The 16,266-nt window shown below is 36.2% G+C and overlaps 1 protein-coding gene across 1 annotated transcript in view; it reads right to left on the bottom strand.

Moving 5' to 3' along the window:
• The window catches only part of LOC107094610 (round spermatid basic protein 1-like), a 34,796-nt gene extending 19,139 nt beyond the window's left edge, over positions 1 to 15,657 (bottom strand). The window contains exons 1-4 of the mRNA XM_015390341.1: positions 15,030 to 15,657; positions 6,754 to 6,885; positions 2,018 to 2,559; positions 1,668 to 1,826 (exon numbers count right to left, since the gene is read on the bottom strand). Of these exons, the coding sequence (XP_015245827.1) occupies positions 1,668 to 1,826; positions 2,018 to 2,559; positions 6,754 to 6,885; positions 15,030 to 15,621 (1,425 nt within the window). The 5' untranslated portion in view covers positions 15,622 to 15,657. The remainder of the gene's footprint in view (positions 1 to 1,667; positions 1,827 to 2,017; positions 2,560 to 6,753; positions 6,886 to 15,029) is intronic.
• Positions 15,658 to 16,266: the final 609 nt, after the last annotated feature.

Genomic DNA, 16,266 nt, shown 5'->3' with positions numbered 1-16,266 from the left:
ATCTTAATTAAAAATGACCCGTGGAAACCCTGTTGGAGGCATGTCCAAAGTTTAGATAAACTAAAATGTAGCCGTTTGGCTAAATTCACGCTGATTTTAAACTCTGATCCAAGTCTCATAAAATAAATAAATGATTCCCTGAATGATTAAAAATCCACCAATAGGGGTATAAAATTCAAACTGACTGAATCCATATAGTTTAAAAGGCCCCAATACAAAATACTAAGGAAATGCATGTAATAGGGAAAAAGGGTGCGGGTTTAAAATTGGGCTCAATGACCCCTATTTATTATTAATTTAAGAGAAATTAACCTGGTTAACCTAACTGACCTCAATCTGTAAAGATTGAGGTTGATAAAATTAGCTGTTCTGCCTTAATATTCTGTTTCTTTTAAACCTGAATAACACTGAAAATCAAACAGATGTGCCTTGTATAAACCTTTTCACAATGCTGCCATCTGATATAAAAATCAAAGATCAAATTTTCAACATTAGTGCCAAACATTGTAATAATGAAGAACAGATCAAGGGAGATGCTTCCACCGAAAGAAAAAAAAACCCCACACAGCTCTATCCAGCACACAGCAGGTAAACAACACGACTTCCACTATTGTTTATATAATCTCACTACACCTCACTTTTTTTTCTGCATTTATAATTAAACTCATCCCTATATCATATTCTAATAGAGAAGCTAAAATACAAGACAACAAATTAGTACAATGTAGAGGTGAAACAAAAGATGTACGGTAATATAATCCAAACAAAATGCATGTATATAGAATAACTATAAAGCCAGAGAGACACCAAAAACTTAAGGAGAGCTTTAAAAGGGAACTATTTGCACAAGACTTCATCATCTCTGAGAGATTAAGACTCAAGAAGACAATAGGAAGGCTGAAAAAAAGAAAGAACATTTTGGAGATAAAAGCACATTACTTTGCAGCATCTTCATTGTAATTTCATTCATCTGTAGAATACCGATCCCAGCTCAATCTAATCATTAGGTTTAATTCTCACACTTGAAAGAAAAACCACAGACCAAGACATTCTGCTCATAAATATCACTATGAAACCCCTTCAAAGGAAACACACAGCAACGTTATAACCCCACTGGCCATTTTAATTTACAACAGCTTCCTTGCCTCACACCAGCACGTTTAACTTGACTCATGTCAAACAGGCATGAGCACCTTCTGCGGGTGCGAATGAGTCTCTGCCTCCTTCTACAACTGAAAATTACAAGCTAAACTTTGCAGGCCTCCACCTCTTCCTGTGGCTGCAAGCCTGCATCATGTGTGAGAAAGTTTGACGACTAAAAATGCAAAACATCCCCTGAACCTTTTAACATTTTGTCAGGCTTAAATCGTAATGTAATGAACTTTAATGGGAGTTCATGCAGTAGGCTACTAAAAACGAATGCATCATTGTGAAATGAAATTAGTTTTAGATGTGAAAAGCTGGTAGAGACACACCTCAACCCCTTGCAGCTATGATTATAAAAATAGTGTGCTTCTTTAGCTGCTTTTTCTGCAAAACAATAATAATAATAATTTTTGTTTCATTCCACATTAAATTAATAAAAGTTTATGTGCAATAAAATGTGAAAATGTTATAGGATCGATGATTTTTCATGGCCTCTTTCTCTGTGAATGGGTTCAACTTACTTGAGAGTAGAAATTAGCCATAGTGGTTGTTTCTATGTCCTTCTTTCCTAGTATTTCCATTTTGACTGGAGCTGATGGGAACTTGGTTGAAAAGTAATCCAAGAAGTCAGGGAGGTTCTTGGCTTCTCCGTGAACTATTCCCATGACATAATGAGCGGCCTGTAACAGAAAAGAAGAATCTGCGATGCGATTTGGAGAAGACAGATTAGGGTCCGAATGCTCTAGAATAAGACGGGCCACATTAAAGCACCCTAAAATACCCAAGCCTTTAACAGACTCATCAAGCTAAACAGAATCGGATGTGACAAAAGTATAATAATTCCTTTAAGGTTTTAGTGAATGCACTTTACCTTGGATGAGTCCTCACTGAACGATAAAGTGACAAACTCTTGGGCAAATCTTTGTCTCTGGTCCAGAGAGAGAGATGAGAGCTGAGAAGCATACGCATGGGCTACCAGAGCTCCTCCATTAGGGTGGTTTTCTATATAAATATAGGGGGCGAACTCCAGGCCCGCCTTTCCAGGATGGATGCTCTTTGAGGCGTGTTTGGTAGAAAATGGGGGCTTTAGAGGAGATGAGCAAAAGGATGATTTGGAAGGAGGTGAAGAAGGCCAGAATTTGGAGTTTTCGTCATCAGGTGAAAGATAAACGGGCAGAGGAGACTTGAAAGGTGATGAAGCAGAGTTATTAGTTTGCTCCGCGGATGAGAGAGAGTTGGCTGCTGTAGAAGAAGGTGGTAGGAGAAGAAGACCAGCGCAGACGGTTTGGCAGGAGCGGTGGTACATCTTTACTCGCTTGTGCTTCTCCCCTTCTTTGTGTTTCTTCTTCTTTTTCTTCTTCACTTTTTTGATTTGCAGTTCCTCCGAGTTGATATTTACTTTCTCTCTTTCGTCTGGATGGATGACAGAAAAACAAGGAGATAATTTTTTTCTTCCCTTTTTTAAAAATACCAACAGTGAAGGGAAAAGTTATCTGAAAAGGCTTGTGGGCTACATGTCAAATTAAGAGTTTTTTTCTGATCTTTAGACTAAACAGAAAGATTTAAAAAATCTACCTCGAGTCTTTAATTATCCAAACATCTTTTAACTTCTTTAAACACGCATTCCAAGAGGAAAACTGAAAATAATGAGCACCAACTATTTTTAAACATGAGCAGACAGATGAGTCATTGCTCTTCCCAGCCGCGTGCATCTCTTTGTGGTGTGCACAAAAAAATAAATTGAAACAGAATCCCTTGAGAACAGACGCTCTGACTAAGTCAGGCAGAAGTTTTGTCAATATCTAAAGAGAGATAAAACTGTGTGCTGTTGGTTTATCTCCTAAAAACCCCAGAAGCAAGACAAACTAGACGTGGAAATTTAGGCTGGGTGCTAATTGTGACTGATTGCGAGAGGAAAACAATTACCAGCTTGATTCTAATTCTTCTTTACTAGTGATATTTTCTGCATGAATAAATGTGAGCGACACTACCAGAGCATTTAAGCGTCACATGTTTACTGTTAGATGAGGGAGGAAGGGCAGACTGCTGAGCAGCAGAGGGACAGACGGTATTAAAGAGAGCAGTAGAGAGATGGGGTATTTAGAGTACAATACTAGAGCTACTAATCCAAAAGCTCTCCAACATACAGATCACCCCTCCCCCAGTTCGAGCTAAATATGGACAAAAATAGAAACCAAACACCCTATACCACCATCTCAACCTTGATCATGTCGGTATGATCTTAATAAAGAGAAATAAAAAAGGAGCTGAAGAAACACCCCCTAGAAAATGTCCCTAAAGCAGGTTAAAGGTATAAAACTGCAGCCAAAGCTCTGCTGGTTTACAGAAATAAACTTAGAGAATATGTTGAAGACAACGGCTATTTAGTAGCAGATACAGAAGTAAAACGCTGTCAGTCACTTTTTTTTTATAGAACCATGTCAATCCAGTTTAATTTAGCTCGCTTACATATCACTAATTTGTAACTAATTTTTAACCATAAACATTTTAGATAATATAGAATCTTATTTAACCTAATTCAATAATGTAGTCAGATTCAGACACGATTATGCTAAATCTATTATTAATGTTATAATACTAATCATTTAAAGCCAATTGGTAAAAAGTCAACCTGAATGCACCCAGACTTTTAGCAATACAGATAAAATGTGACAACAGTGGAGAGAAACCACTTCCTTACTCCTAAAATAGAAAGCCAGGCTGTCCCAATCAGTGCATGGGAAACTCTATGGGCTAATTGATCGGTGGAAAATTAGGCTTATATCTTTCTAAAACAGCCAAGTCATAATGGTCTATTTTAGGGTTATTTCCGTTATCCCAACCAGCTGATAAGAATATAAAGTTATTTACTGATAAACCTTTTACTTCTACATATTTAGCTTTTTAGTTTTTGATTTATGACTTGTCCATTCTGATACAAAGTAAATGAATTACCTATTATTTCCTTTTTTGAAATAACTGCAATTATTTGATTTGCTACAAAACATAAATTCAAATTAAGGAAGCTGAGAAAAATTGTCTGATGATCAGAATCACATAATATTTCAGATTGATTGGTCTGTGAAGGCAGCATGTCTGAGGGCTAGCAGATATTTTATGGAGTGAGATTAAATCCATTGCACAGCTGCAGTAAAAAATGTCTTCAACAAAAAGTCCTTATATAATTATATAAATTATAATCATGTCACCTCAGCTCTAGTAGAAATAATTAATAACAATCTAAGCTAAGCTTGGTGCATTTCTTTTATTAACCAGCTTTTACTGAAATCAAAATAAAGCTCATCAAAGAAGTGTTTCTGATGCATTCACAAAGCAAAAAATAAATAAATAAATAAATGGATGTTTGTGATTTGGTGTATTTAATGAACAAAAAATAAAATCTAATTTTCCATGGCTGATAAGCTTATCAAAGGAGAGAAAAGATGAAGGGAATATTTATCAGATTTTAATCAGCAGAAAGCCAATTTGTCCAACACTATTATTTAATTCTGGTTGCAATAATAACCAGGAAACAAAATACAGAAAATTAAAAGAGTATATATATATATATATATATATATATATATATATATATATATATATATATATATATATATATATATATATATATAATATTTGTGCCACTTGGCTGAACAATCTGATCTGTTTAAGGTCAGATAAGTATACAGTTAGATTTACACACAGGCCCTCAAACAACCTCAGGGGCGGTAAAAAAAGATTTACTGTCAGATTAGTCGTTTGGTACTTATTGATTCTCCATCCTTTCCTCCACTGCCTGCCTCTCTCACTCTCTCTCTCCTTCTCAATTGTAAACTTAACACTCTTTCACTGATTAGATTTCTTACTTGCTACTCACAGTCTCTCTGTCACTCTGAGCATTTGCAGGTTTAATACTCTGATTTAACACTGCAGTAGGCGCTGCTAAAACCTCCATTCAGCTAGTAAACTTTCGTCTGGCTTTGTTTTTTTGTTTTTTCCTCACCCTGTGTGGACTCCAAATCAAACGCACGATTGCAGCGTTTCCATTATGCAAAACATAGATGATTAAAAACCAGACTTCCTCGCAGGCTGACTGTAGGATTAGAGCTCACTCTTGCTCTCGGTCTATCGTTAGACCTCCTAACTCCTCTGTGTAATGAGAAGATGAATCAACATTACGAGGGTGCACATCCCCTCTACGGAGACCAGGAAGGGAGACGTATTACAGATAATCTCTATGTAATTTCCATCTGCAGCCACTGGTCATGGTGTGTGGTTAAAGTGCCGCTAAGTCCTTGAAATGTCACAGTGCAGCCATGACATTATAGTATGAAAGGATCTGTCAGTCTGTGGGTTTGGAACAAATCAAATCAATGGGAATAAAGCCGGTCTCCATTTAGATCTACATGGCTGTGTGATGCATGTGGAACTCTGTAGGCTTTACCCTTAAAGTGGTGGATAACTAATTAATTTCATTAAAAAAGATGACATTTTAAATACACAACAGCCTGATCAGGAAAACAGAGGGTTAAACATATTTATCTAAATCACCAAATTTGTGATGATTGTAACAGACATGAACCAACACACTCAACAAGGAGGTTAAGGTAAAAAAAAAAGTCGGCTTCTAGGGAGCATCATTTTCAGAAAGCTGTATGGAAACATATGAAATGAAAGTTAACTGGAAGGAAGAAATTTTCACGCAAACAGGAAAAACTGAAGTTTCCATATTGGTCTAAAATGTCTTTGGGTAGTTAAATGCTTCTATAGAGAATTCTGAGTTAAATAATTCTTTATAACATGTTTCTAAACTGAACTACTCAAAGTAGCATCATATTTTATATATATATTGAGATGCATAAATTGGGACACTTTGTTTTATGTTAGGGTAGCAGAATAAAAGACTTTTTTAAAAATTCTTGTCCAAAGCTTTGTGCCATGTGTCCACCACATATACGTTTATTACATTTTGAGATTCAAATTAGTTAAATTCAAGTTCAGATGATATTCATGCTTTTTGCAAAACACTGTTAAGACAAAAGAATAAGAGCATAAACAAATGTATGAAACATAAACAAAAAAATTACTAGAAAGCCATTCATGGAGACAGCTTATCCTGCAGAGGTGAGCTTATGCACTGGGTCACAGCCGTCACCATGATGTTTAAAATCAGAGTTCAAAAGCGCACAGTAAGACAGGGGGTCAGACTAAATAAATCATGAGCTCGGTTTCATCACGTGACGGGAGGCGCACCACAAAGGTCAGCCTAATGTCAGGGATGCTAATATCGTGCTGCCAGCCAGTTACTGGGAAACATCAGGTGTTTTATGGAGCAGTAGGAGTTTTGAAAGTTCATCTCGCACTAATAATTAACCACATAGCAGCCCTTGGAAGGGCACTAAAACATTTTGATATTGAACATATATCAACTATCCATCCATCCAATCAGTCTGAAAAGTAGCACAATATTAAAAACTTGTTTGTCAACATGTAATAAATTGGTTTAAAGACATTTGCAGCTGAACATCCTGCAACAGAACTACAGCTTAAAAAGAGATCTGCTTCATTCTGTCACATCATTTGGGATGCATGAGTGCTTCCACCAACCTTTAATCGGCTGCTTGACTTCGCCATTCTCCCTCTTGATCTCATTCATCACTTTGTGTTTTTTCTTCTCTTTCTCTCGTTCTTTGACCTTCTTCCTTTCGCGCTCCTTCTTCTTGTCTTTACAAGGGTTCTCTGGAGAAAAACAAACAAAAAGTATGTGGTATAAAGTAGGGCTGAAACAAGGCAGAAATAATTGTCAACTAATTTAGTAACGGTTAATCGTTAAATCAAGTTTAGAGACTGTAAAACATGCATTTAGCTTACAGAGCAACCCACTTAGAGCAGTAATTATATTCAAATTGTAAAGAAAATATATAAACATTGTGCATTCAAAAAAAAAAAACATGTCTGTCAATATGTTCTATCCAGAACTCCTCACTTGGTTTAATTTCATAAAAAATATCTTCTTTAAGGAACCTTTGGCTCTCAGATTATTAATCGATTAATTGAAAAAAAAAAAAAAAATTAACAGATTAATCGATTTTTAAAATAATCGTTGCAGCCCAAGTTTAAAAGTTTCATACCTCAGTTTAATCCCCAACCACAGTAACGGGTTTATGCACATTTAATCCAGGATCATTTGTTTCTCTAATTCATTGAGACTCTTGGTGCATAAAACACAACGGCGGAGGGAAAAAAAAAAAGCAATTTTCCTTTTCACGCTGCAGTCTAATCTAAAGCTACATCTCATCAGGACACACACAACTGTTTTCTCCAACTCTGTCTTTCTTCTCCTATTCTCTGCTAAGCAATCATCAATAAGCTCTCTTTCTATCAGAGCTCATACAATCCAACTCCTGCAATATCCCTCCTTTGGCACTTTCTTTCTGATAAAATCATTTCAATGTTGAAAGAGTAAAACATTTGTTAGAAAAACAGTCTGGTTTCAAGACTCACTCAAATGAAACCCTTGTGACTGAGAAAAACCTGTTAGATAAATGTAAATATCACACCCTCTTTTGTTGCTGGAGAGTCTTTTGGAGAGACGCAGCATGGACGCTGGCAAACACCCAAAGTTCCCAGCTGAGCCAAAAGTCTTCACCTCCCTCTACAGAACTTCTAAGTTTGATTCAACCTTTTATCACTTGCCTTCTTTGATCATTTTCTCCCTTTCACTCCCCATAAATAATTCATTTAAAAAAAAAAAAGATAACTTTCTCCTTTTAACCCTGTCAGCAGAACCAGCTGGTTTAAAGGAAGCCGTGTTTCCTTATGCTTCTCTCCACTGAATATTCAGGGTGTGGATAGAAGAACAGTCTTGTTCCACTCACAGTTTTCAGGATCAAAGAAGAAGAAAGAAGTAAGCTGGTGACGGGAATCCAGCTGTTTTCAACTTGACCAGCTAACAAGGGGAAAAATTCATTCTTTAGTCCTTTCACAAAAATATTCAAAGTAGCATAAAAATACATTCTGCAGGTTTCATATCATCAGTTTGGTTAAAAACTCTTCAAGGCCTCAACTTTACTGCTGATTTGTAAACATTAACTGTGCTAATAGTTTTAAGATTCATAAACGGTCTATCTATAACATCCAGGAAGCAGAAGCCCAGGCGGCTGGCCTTACCTCAACGACACTTAAAAAAAAAAAAAAAAACTGCATTAGAGCTGAATAAAGGGGCTACCCCAGAGAAGTAAACAGAAACTTTCTCACAGGCTTCATTAGACCAAATGTATATGGAGGCATATCTGTGATCAGAAATAAATGTTCAGCTTTTTCTGTCTTCTGAATAGGTTGCAGCTATCAGTTTTGAGGGGGAACACAGCAGGTGGTTTTCACTATTCAGATGATCACAGGAAAGACACCAAAGGCAGGCGGTTTGCAGTCTTTATCTACACCACCCGTTGCTTGCATTCAACTTCTTATATTCAGGAGGGGAAATCAGAAAATAGATATATGTATACATCTGTGGGTTTCTGCTTGATGTTGTCTGTTGAAAAGCCCAATTTAGAATGAAAAACAGCTTCCTTCTCCCTACTATCTGGGCTCTAATTTGCTATGGTTTACTTAGGAGACATCTTTGGGCGAGCATGCAACATATTGACCCTGGTAAGCTTTAAAGTACGCTTGTTGTTTCCTGTCAATACCACACTTGGACTTGCATCAATTCAATATTGCTAGGTATAAACTTTGATGTTTTAAACCAATTATACTTTCTTTCAGTGTTCTCTCTCCTCTATCAATATTAAAATCCATGCTTGTTTTGTTTGTACAGGACTGCAGAGGAATAAAAGAACATAAATTCTCTGCTTAGTGCAAAGGTTGGTTGCTGTTTGGATATATTACACATAAAACAACCAAAAACACAGGGGTCTAAGGAACAATGGGAACCACAATCCTTCACGCCTGTTAAATTCATGAGGTTATAAAATAAAAAGCATTTTTTTATCCAGGAGACATGTAGCATGGATCTTTCAACAGCACCCAAGCACGCACATGTTCCCTGAATGAAATTGAAGTTAATCATAACAGAAAGGCGTGTGAAGGCAGAGATTTTTTACTCTGGAAAAACTAAAAGAAACTAGATATCCTTTATTTCCAATGAAAGCAAGCTGTTGCTGCATAATTATAAGTTCTTAAGGGAAACCCTGTTCCCCTGAATAAATCTGTTCATGCTGCTTTAGCTGCTCCAAGCTTCTTCAAAACAATAATGTAAAACAGCAATCAAAACAAACAAAAACAAACCCAGGCATGTCTGGAGGCCATATGTCTAGAGTAGCAGCAGTCTGGTTCCTGGTATCAATTTATTAGAGCTAGTCAAACGATTTTTGGGAAAAAAAGAGAGCACAACTTATAGCACCTTATGCCTAACATTATTAAACATATAAAAGCCCTTTCATCACCTCTGACAGACCAGCATTAGAGAGAATAGTGAAAATGTGTGATGTTTGCAGCATCCAACAATCAGCTAAAATAGGTAGCTAAGGATTTCAAAGGGACAAAGTTCTTTAAACAGACAATTACTGCGGCTTATCAAGCTTATATTTTTAAAGCAGCATAACTTTTTCCTCAAAACAATCTTTCTCAAATAAAGAATTTAAATCTCTTTAATTTTTACAGTTACTACCGGTAATAACAAGCATGCCGTATATCCTTTATTCTTAGATCTATTTTACATTGAATTTGTGGTTCTTTATATCTTGTTGTAAGGTACTTCTGAAAAAGTTTATTAAATCGTGTTCTCATTTCCAGACCAAATTTAACCAGCCTTCTCTCGGCTTTGCGCTTCCCCTTAGGATCTCTTTCCAACAGCAGCACCCCAACACTAATAATATTACTTGATGATCTGATACTGTTTGGATCCTCGTCGAAAAATGCTTGCCCTTTGAGACAGAGTATGGTGCCACTCTGTGCAAAGCATTCGAAACCCGTTGGTCTCAAGGCTTAAACTGTCTAAAATTCAACAAATGTTCTACAGCAGTAAAAACAGTATAAGTAGCAAGAAACTAGGATTTTACTATTTGAACAACAGTTTAAATATAACTATAGATATCAATTAGTATCTTTAATTTCAATTATTCACCTTCTTTTTTGTTGTCATTTAAAAAAAGAATGATCTTGATGAAGACCAGTTTTTTCTTAATTTTATCCAGTCTGTTGACAGTACTGTATCTAAGCTTCCAGGGAGACATGGCCAATAACACGTCCTATCCTGGTATCCTTTCTGACAGCAGTGGCTGTTCGCAGGGTGTCATGACCTCTTAAACTGACCAATTGCAAAAGGGTGACATCATGCCCTCACACTTAAAAAAAAAAAAAAAAAAAGATAAAGAAAAAGACGGTTTTCCAAGGAGACCGACAAGTAGAGAAAACAAAAACAGAGCCTTCCAAAAGTATTTGTACCTTCTGAATGTTCTCACATTAAAACCACACGATGGTGTACGTAATCTGGGTATTATGTGACGGAGCAACTCAACATTTTTGCAAAGTGAAAGGAAGTTTATCCATTACTTTCAAAATCACATTAAAACCCTTCTGATTACATGTTATTAGATGTAATCAGACCTCTAACAAACTGTCTACCAGGTTCAAACGCATAAAGTCCAACAAGCTCAAATGAAAAAAACAAAAAAAACAAGAGCATGATGCTGCCACCACCATGTTTTGTTGTGAGGTAGATTTTTCAGGGTTAAGTCAAGTGTTACTAGTTACAGTTTGTTGACTAATGCTGGCTAATAAATAAAGAAATGTTTATACAAAGATTAATAGCAGCTTCTGACTGCATTTGGTTTGCAAAATATTAAAGGGATATCACAACAAATGTGCAAAAAAATGTTTAACTGAAAAAGTACTTTATGCTACAAATCTGACCAGGTTGGACAATTAAATAATATCCACATATAATTTATTGGCGTTTCTTCTTGTGTAATTTTTGAAATGAGAGAAAACTAACCAGCCATTTGTCATTATCCACAACGGAGATGAAATGTTGGCGCATGTTAAGGCATTAGGATTGTTTAGAAAAGCTAAAAGGAAACTAACTTGAGCAGTAGAAATTGAATTGTGGTTTGCCTCAAACATAAGCTAGAGGTCATATGTTTCAAAAGAGATTCTTCCTATCAGGTGCAGCTAAAAGCAAATCCTCTACCTTAAGATATAAGAGGCCTTTAAACAGGCATTCTACCAGTAAATCTACTGAATTAGTATATAAATTTAGTCTCACACTGAAGCAAATAGTGTAAATTAACAAACCAATCAATACATTTCAATTAACTTCCACAATATATTGAATCTCAATCATCATTGCAATTTCAGAGCGTATAATGGTGCATAATGGGATGGGTTTTTATCATATCGTTTATCGTTATCCTGATAAATTTCTAGTCATGATAAGAACTTTGATTTATCACCTAAATGATAAATTAGAATTAATGTTGATTAAAAGCTCCAGAAAATGGAGATTTAAATTTTTCAGGTTTTTTTCTCTATTCCTTTATTTTTATTCCTTAACGGTTTGAGAAATTCAAAGTTTATGATTAAATGAGGTTACTACAGGATGCTTAGTGGTATAAATCAATTATTATTTAACTAGTGTCCTGAATTAGCCTTTAAATAAATGGGTCTATATTTTCAAGAGTAGCAGTTTGTGATTTTGGGATATGATTGCTGTGACGTGAAGTCACAGTCTTATGAATAAAAAATTATTATTTTTTTAATAACCACTTTTATATTTATGACAATAGGACCACAACATGTTGTTATATGAGCCCTTGGCAGCAATAAATGTTAGGTTATAACATTCCTTGTGCCTGATACAAAAAGAAGACTGAGAAAAGTGTAAATCCATTTCAAATCTATTTTGTCTATTAAAATATGCAACAATAAATTCCTATTTAATGTTTTCCCACTATACAATCACTTAGCCTTAAATATTTTTAAAAAGGAACTGATCTCTAACTAAGAGAATATTATAATAAGGAAATCAAAGAAAGAAGTTTTCCTAATGCGGTTCTGGAGACATTGTGTGGTTTTTTTATCTCTCAGCAATACACTAGCCTAATGTCATGTCAAAAAATACAACTCTGTATGTCAAAGAAAAGTGGGGAAAAGGTCACAATTTCAAATGAAGAATGGTATAAAACCTGTGAGATGTCTCAGACTTCTACAAATTCACTAAAATGGAGGGAATTCAACTGGAAAATGTTCGTTCGATTCTTTATCACGCCATCTATTTAAAGTAAACAACTGTCCACCCAACAAATGCGTTGGAGGCAATGTGGCACTGCTGACGCCAACCATGCACATGTTTTCTGGAACTGCACTGAGATAAAACCTTGCTGGTCTTCTATCCACCTTACTCTGTGCAAAGTACTGTTGTATTCTGTTCCATTCACTTTTACCATAATGTATCTTGGCCTAATGTCTAATGTTTAATATGTCTAATAAACTCAACCATACTCAGTTGATGGACATTGTGGAGGAAATATTCACTATGGGATGAATGACTTTCATTTTAAGATAGAAAAAAGCTCAATTTAAAGAAAAATGGATAACATATAAACTAGCCTCGGAAACTGTCTGACTTTTGTATCACGACAACCAGTTGCTGTCTTGGGTTCGAGTGTTCACTTTGTTTTGGTTTTGTACCTTGCTGATGCTCAGAGGACTGAGATTAGTGCATTGTTTCATTTTTTGTCAAAAACAAAGATAAAGTGGGAAAAAAGGACTGATCTCGTGATAATAATACAGTGAAAAGGGTCACAATATCAAAAAAGCTCAAATAGAAGAATGCATAAATTACTTTCATTGATGCAGAATAGCTAAAAATGTATTATGCAATGGCTAAAGACTAGGATTGTCAAAAGTATCGATACGCAAAAAAGGATAGACACTAAAATGTTGTAACTGGATACGATACTCGTTTTCAAAAGTATCAAAACCACTGAAAAGTGTTATTTTCTTTCTTGAAGTCACAGAATGAAGCAGAGAGAAGTAGACCTGCATCCAAACACCCTCAAATATAGCTGACTCTTCCATCTATGTTTGACCAACATTGGAAATATGATGCCAAGTCCCCAGAAGCTAAGAAAATAAACATATGTATGTATGTCCTATTTAACTGTAGAGAAACCTGGGTTCCAACAACCTGTTTAGCAGCTAAACCCAAGATAGAGCATTTATTTTAGTTTGTTAACTGGTTTAGCTAGTGTCATTGTTATGTGTGTAAAGCATAGCCAAGGAAGGAACATCCATTTTTCTTTTCCATCCATCCTTTTTCTGACTCATAATGTTGTTTATCGTATTTGTTTATTTATTTATTAATAAAAATATTTCCTTTACATTTTGGGTTCTTTGTTTTTATCCTTGTGGTATCGGAAATGGTATTGAGTATCGAATATTTTCCTAAGTATCTGCAGAGGCATAGCCAGAAAATTTTTATAAGGGTGGCCAGGCAATAACCAATGTACACTGAGAGGTGGACAAAAGTAGATAGGCACCAAAATCTCACGGTAAATCTATTTTCTAAATAAAGACAAACTATATTTTCACACAGCCTTTGCTAACAAATAGATGAATATATTGAAACATCTGTGCTTTCTAGATAAAAGGTAATTACAATTACAAATATCTACATAAATTGATTATTTAATAATTTTTTATTAAAATAGTAATTAATGATTTCACTAAAGACTACTAGATGACTTTTCTCTTTACCCCATAAAACACAAAATCTATTTCTGGTTGAATTCTGTATTTATAATCTTTAATTTTATATTGATATGCATAATCAACCACAGTGTTTTTTGTTGTTAATATATGAAAAATTTAAATGTTTTAATTATTCCACTTGAGAGTATTACTGTATTAGAGGGAAATAAATGGTAGAGGTGGCCAATTATTGGCTAAGGGTGGCCATGGCCACGATACAAAAATTAAACTCGATACTGATACTGTATCAGTATCGAGTTTAATTTTTGTATCGTGACAACCCTACTTAAGACATTAAGTGATTTAATGAAGAAAAAAATACATCAGGCTGCATTTAACTGATAATTTCTGAAAATTATATTATTGCCTCTAAGAGTGTAAATAACAAATTAAGGTTACAATTTCTCATCTAACGCAATTTTTGATTGTTTTTAGGAAGCTGGTGTTCCATGCAGCCTGGGGTTACAGAGGGGGGCGTGGTGCACTACCAAAACAACACTTAGCCCATAATGGCGGGCGGCTGTCATATTGTTTTGACAGAACCAGCGAGTAGTTCTAGTTCACAACTTGAAACCAAACTATGACGAAGAAAAAATGAAAATTAAACTAGGTTTCCTCCTTGTTTTACATACTTTCCTCCCATCCCGATGTTTTTTCCGTTAAACTAGCTGTTCCGTATCTCAATAAAATGTGTAATTTTGCTCCGTACGTCCTAATTACGTAACCATTCCACCGCAGCACGAGCGGCTGTTAACTAAGCAGGTCGCGCGACGGACCGAAGCTCCAGGGGTTCACGCGCGGGTGAGCGAGCGACATGAAGCTGGGAGAACACAGCCCGTGGACACATCGATCAAACAGAGTTTAAAAACCCACTAAAATACGCTGTAAACAATCCCTCGAGGTCCGAGCATCGATTCCAGAAGCGCTCTGCTCGTTTATGGATGGTTTCATGAAGGATTGATTTTAAACAGAAGCTAAAACGGGAGTAGTGGGATAAATGAAAAGGCAGACAGTGACTGGGTCACGTTCAAACGGTCGAATTCATCAACCGAGTGGCTATAAAAGGGAACAACACGAGCCTACTAAAAGTTATGATATTAAAGATATAGACATAGTTTACCATGGCCTACCTTGTGATGGTAACAGGACATCTCCATTTTCTCTCTTCGCTGCAGAAATGTTGATATACCCTTTAATGGCGTTGCTGCTACTACTAACATTATTCCCAACACTGGAGGTCAACAACAGTTTATGTTTCTTTTTCTCCTCCCCGCCTCCTTTCCCCTTCTCTCTCTCCCTTTCCTTCTGTTTATCTTTACTCTTGGGTTTCGAGGAAGGCGCCTTGTGGAGGAAGAAATCGCTCTGTTTGAAGACTTTGAGAGGCTGGGATCCACCGGTAGCAGGCACTGGCTGGTCGCTGCTGCTCGCCTTCACCGGGCTGAAGCTCCATAAACCCGCGCTACCGCTGCTACCACAACTCTGTAGCTGCGGTTTCTTTTTCCCGTTGCTTCCATCAGCTCCGTACTTGCTGACTTTCTTCGGTTTAACGCTCCTCTCCTCGACTCGGAGCTTCTTGGGTGGCGGTGGACTAGAAGCACCGGAATACTGCGGGTGGCTGTCAGCGGTTACTTTAGCGAGACCGTTTTTGACCGAGGCACGCGGAGGAGAAAGAGGAACAGCCGCAGCTCCGGGAAGGTGAGCGGAGCCCTCCGAGTCAGCCATCTTGAGGTTTCTCCCTCTATTTACTCTGTTCCCCAACGGCCGCGGCTGCTGCTGTTTTTCTTTTTTTTTTTCCGCGACGTGCAAGTAGGCTGTAAATGGGCGGGGCGTCCAATTGATTGACGTATATGGCGTTTCTGGGCGGTGCTTATTTATGATTGACAGTGGGCGGGGCGTCACAACCCTGAGTAAATAAACAGCAAACCTCTGTGGGTTTGTAACACTATTAAGGACCCTCATACATGCTTAATGGGGAAAAAAAAACCCACATATATATTTTTTAAATATATATATATATTATTTTTTAAATATACATATATATTATTTATATTTTTAATATAAGTGGGTAAAAGCTATTTAAACCAACCCAAACATCACTTTACTTCTGCAAAAGAAATGGTTATAAATTGTATAAATCACACTAATAGACATTCATAGACTCTTACATTTCAAAAAATATTTTTCAATTAAATATTATAAGATAGTATTTTTTAAAACAATGTTTAAAACAACAATGCCGGTTATGATTTGGTGCGTTTAACTTTTATAGGCCTTTAATCAAGTCACCAAGACTCAATTAAACCAATATATGCCTCCTCTTGTTATTTTTTATGTTTTTCCTAATCTTTTTATTAAAAAGTCAGAGGT

This window comes from Cyprinodon variegatus, unplaced genomic scaffold (genome assembly GCF_000732505.1).
Source record: "Cyprinodon variegatus isolate N-32 unplaced genomic scaffold, C_variegatus-1.0 Scaffold493, whole genome shotgun sequence".
NCBI lineage: Eukaryota > Metazoa > Chordata > Actinopteri > Cyprinodontiformes > Cyprinodontidae > Cyprinodon > Cyprinodon variegatus.
Note: the sequence above shows the minus strand (reverse complement) of the source record. Positions and strands in the feature narration are given on the sequence as shown.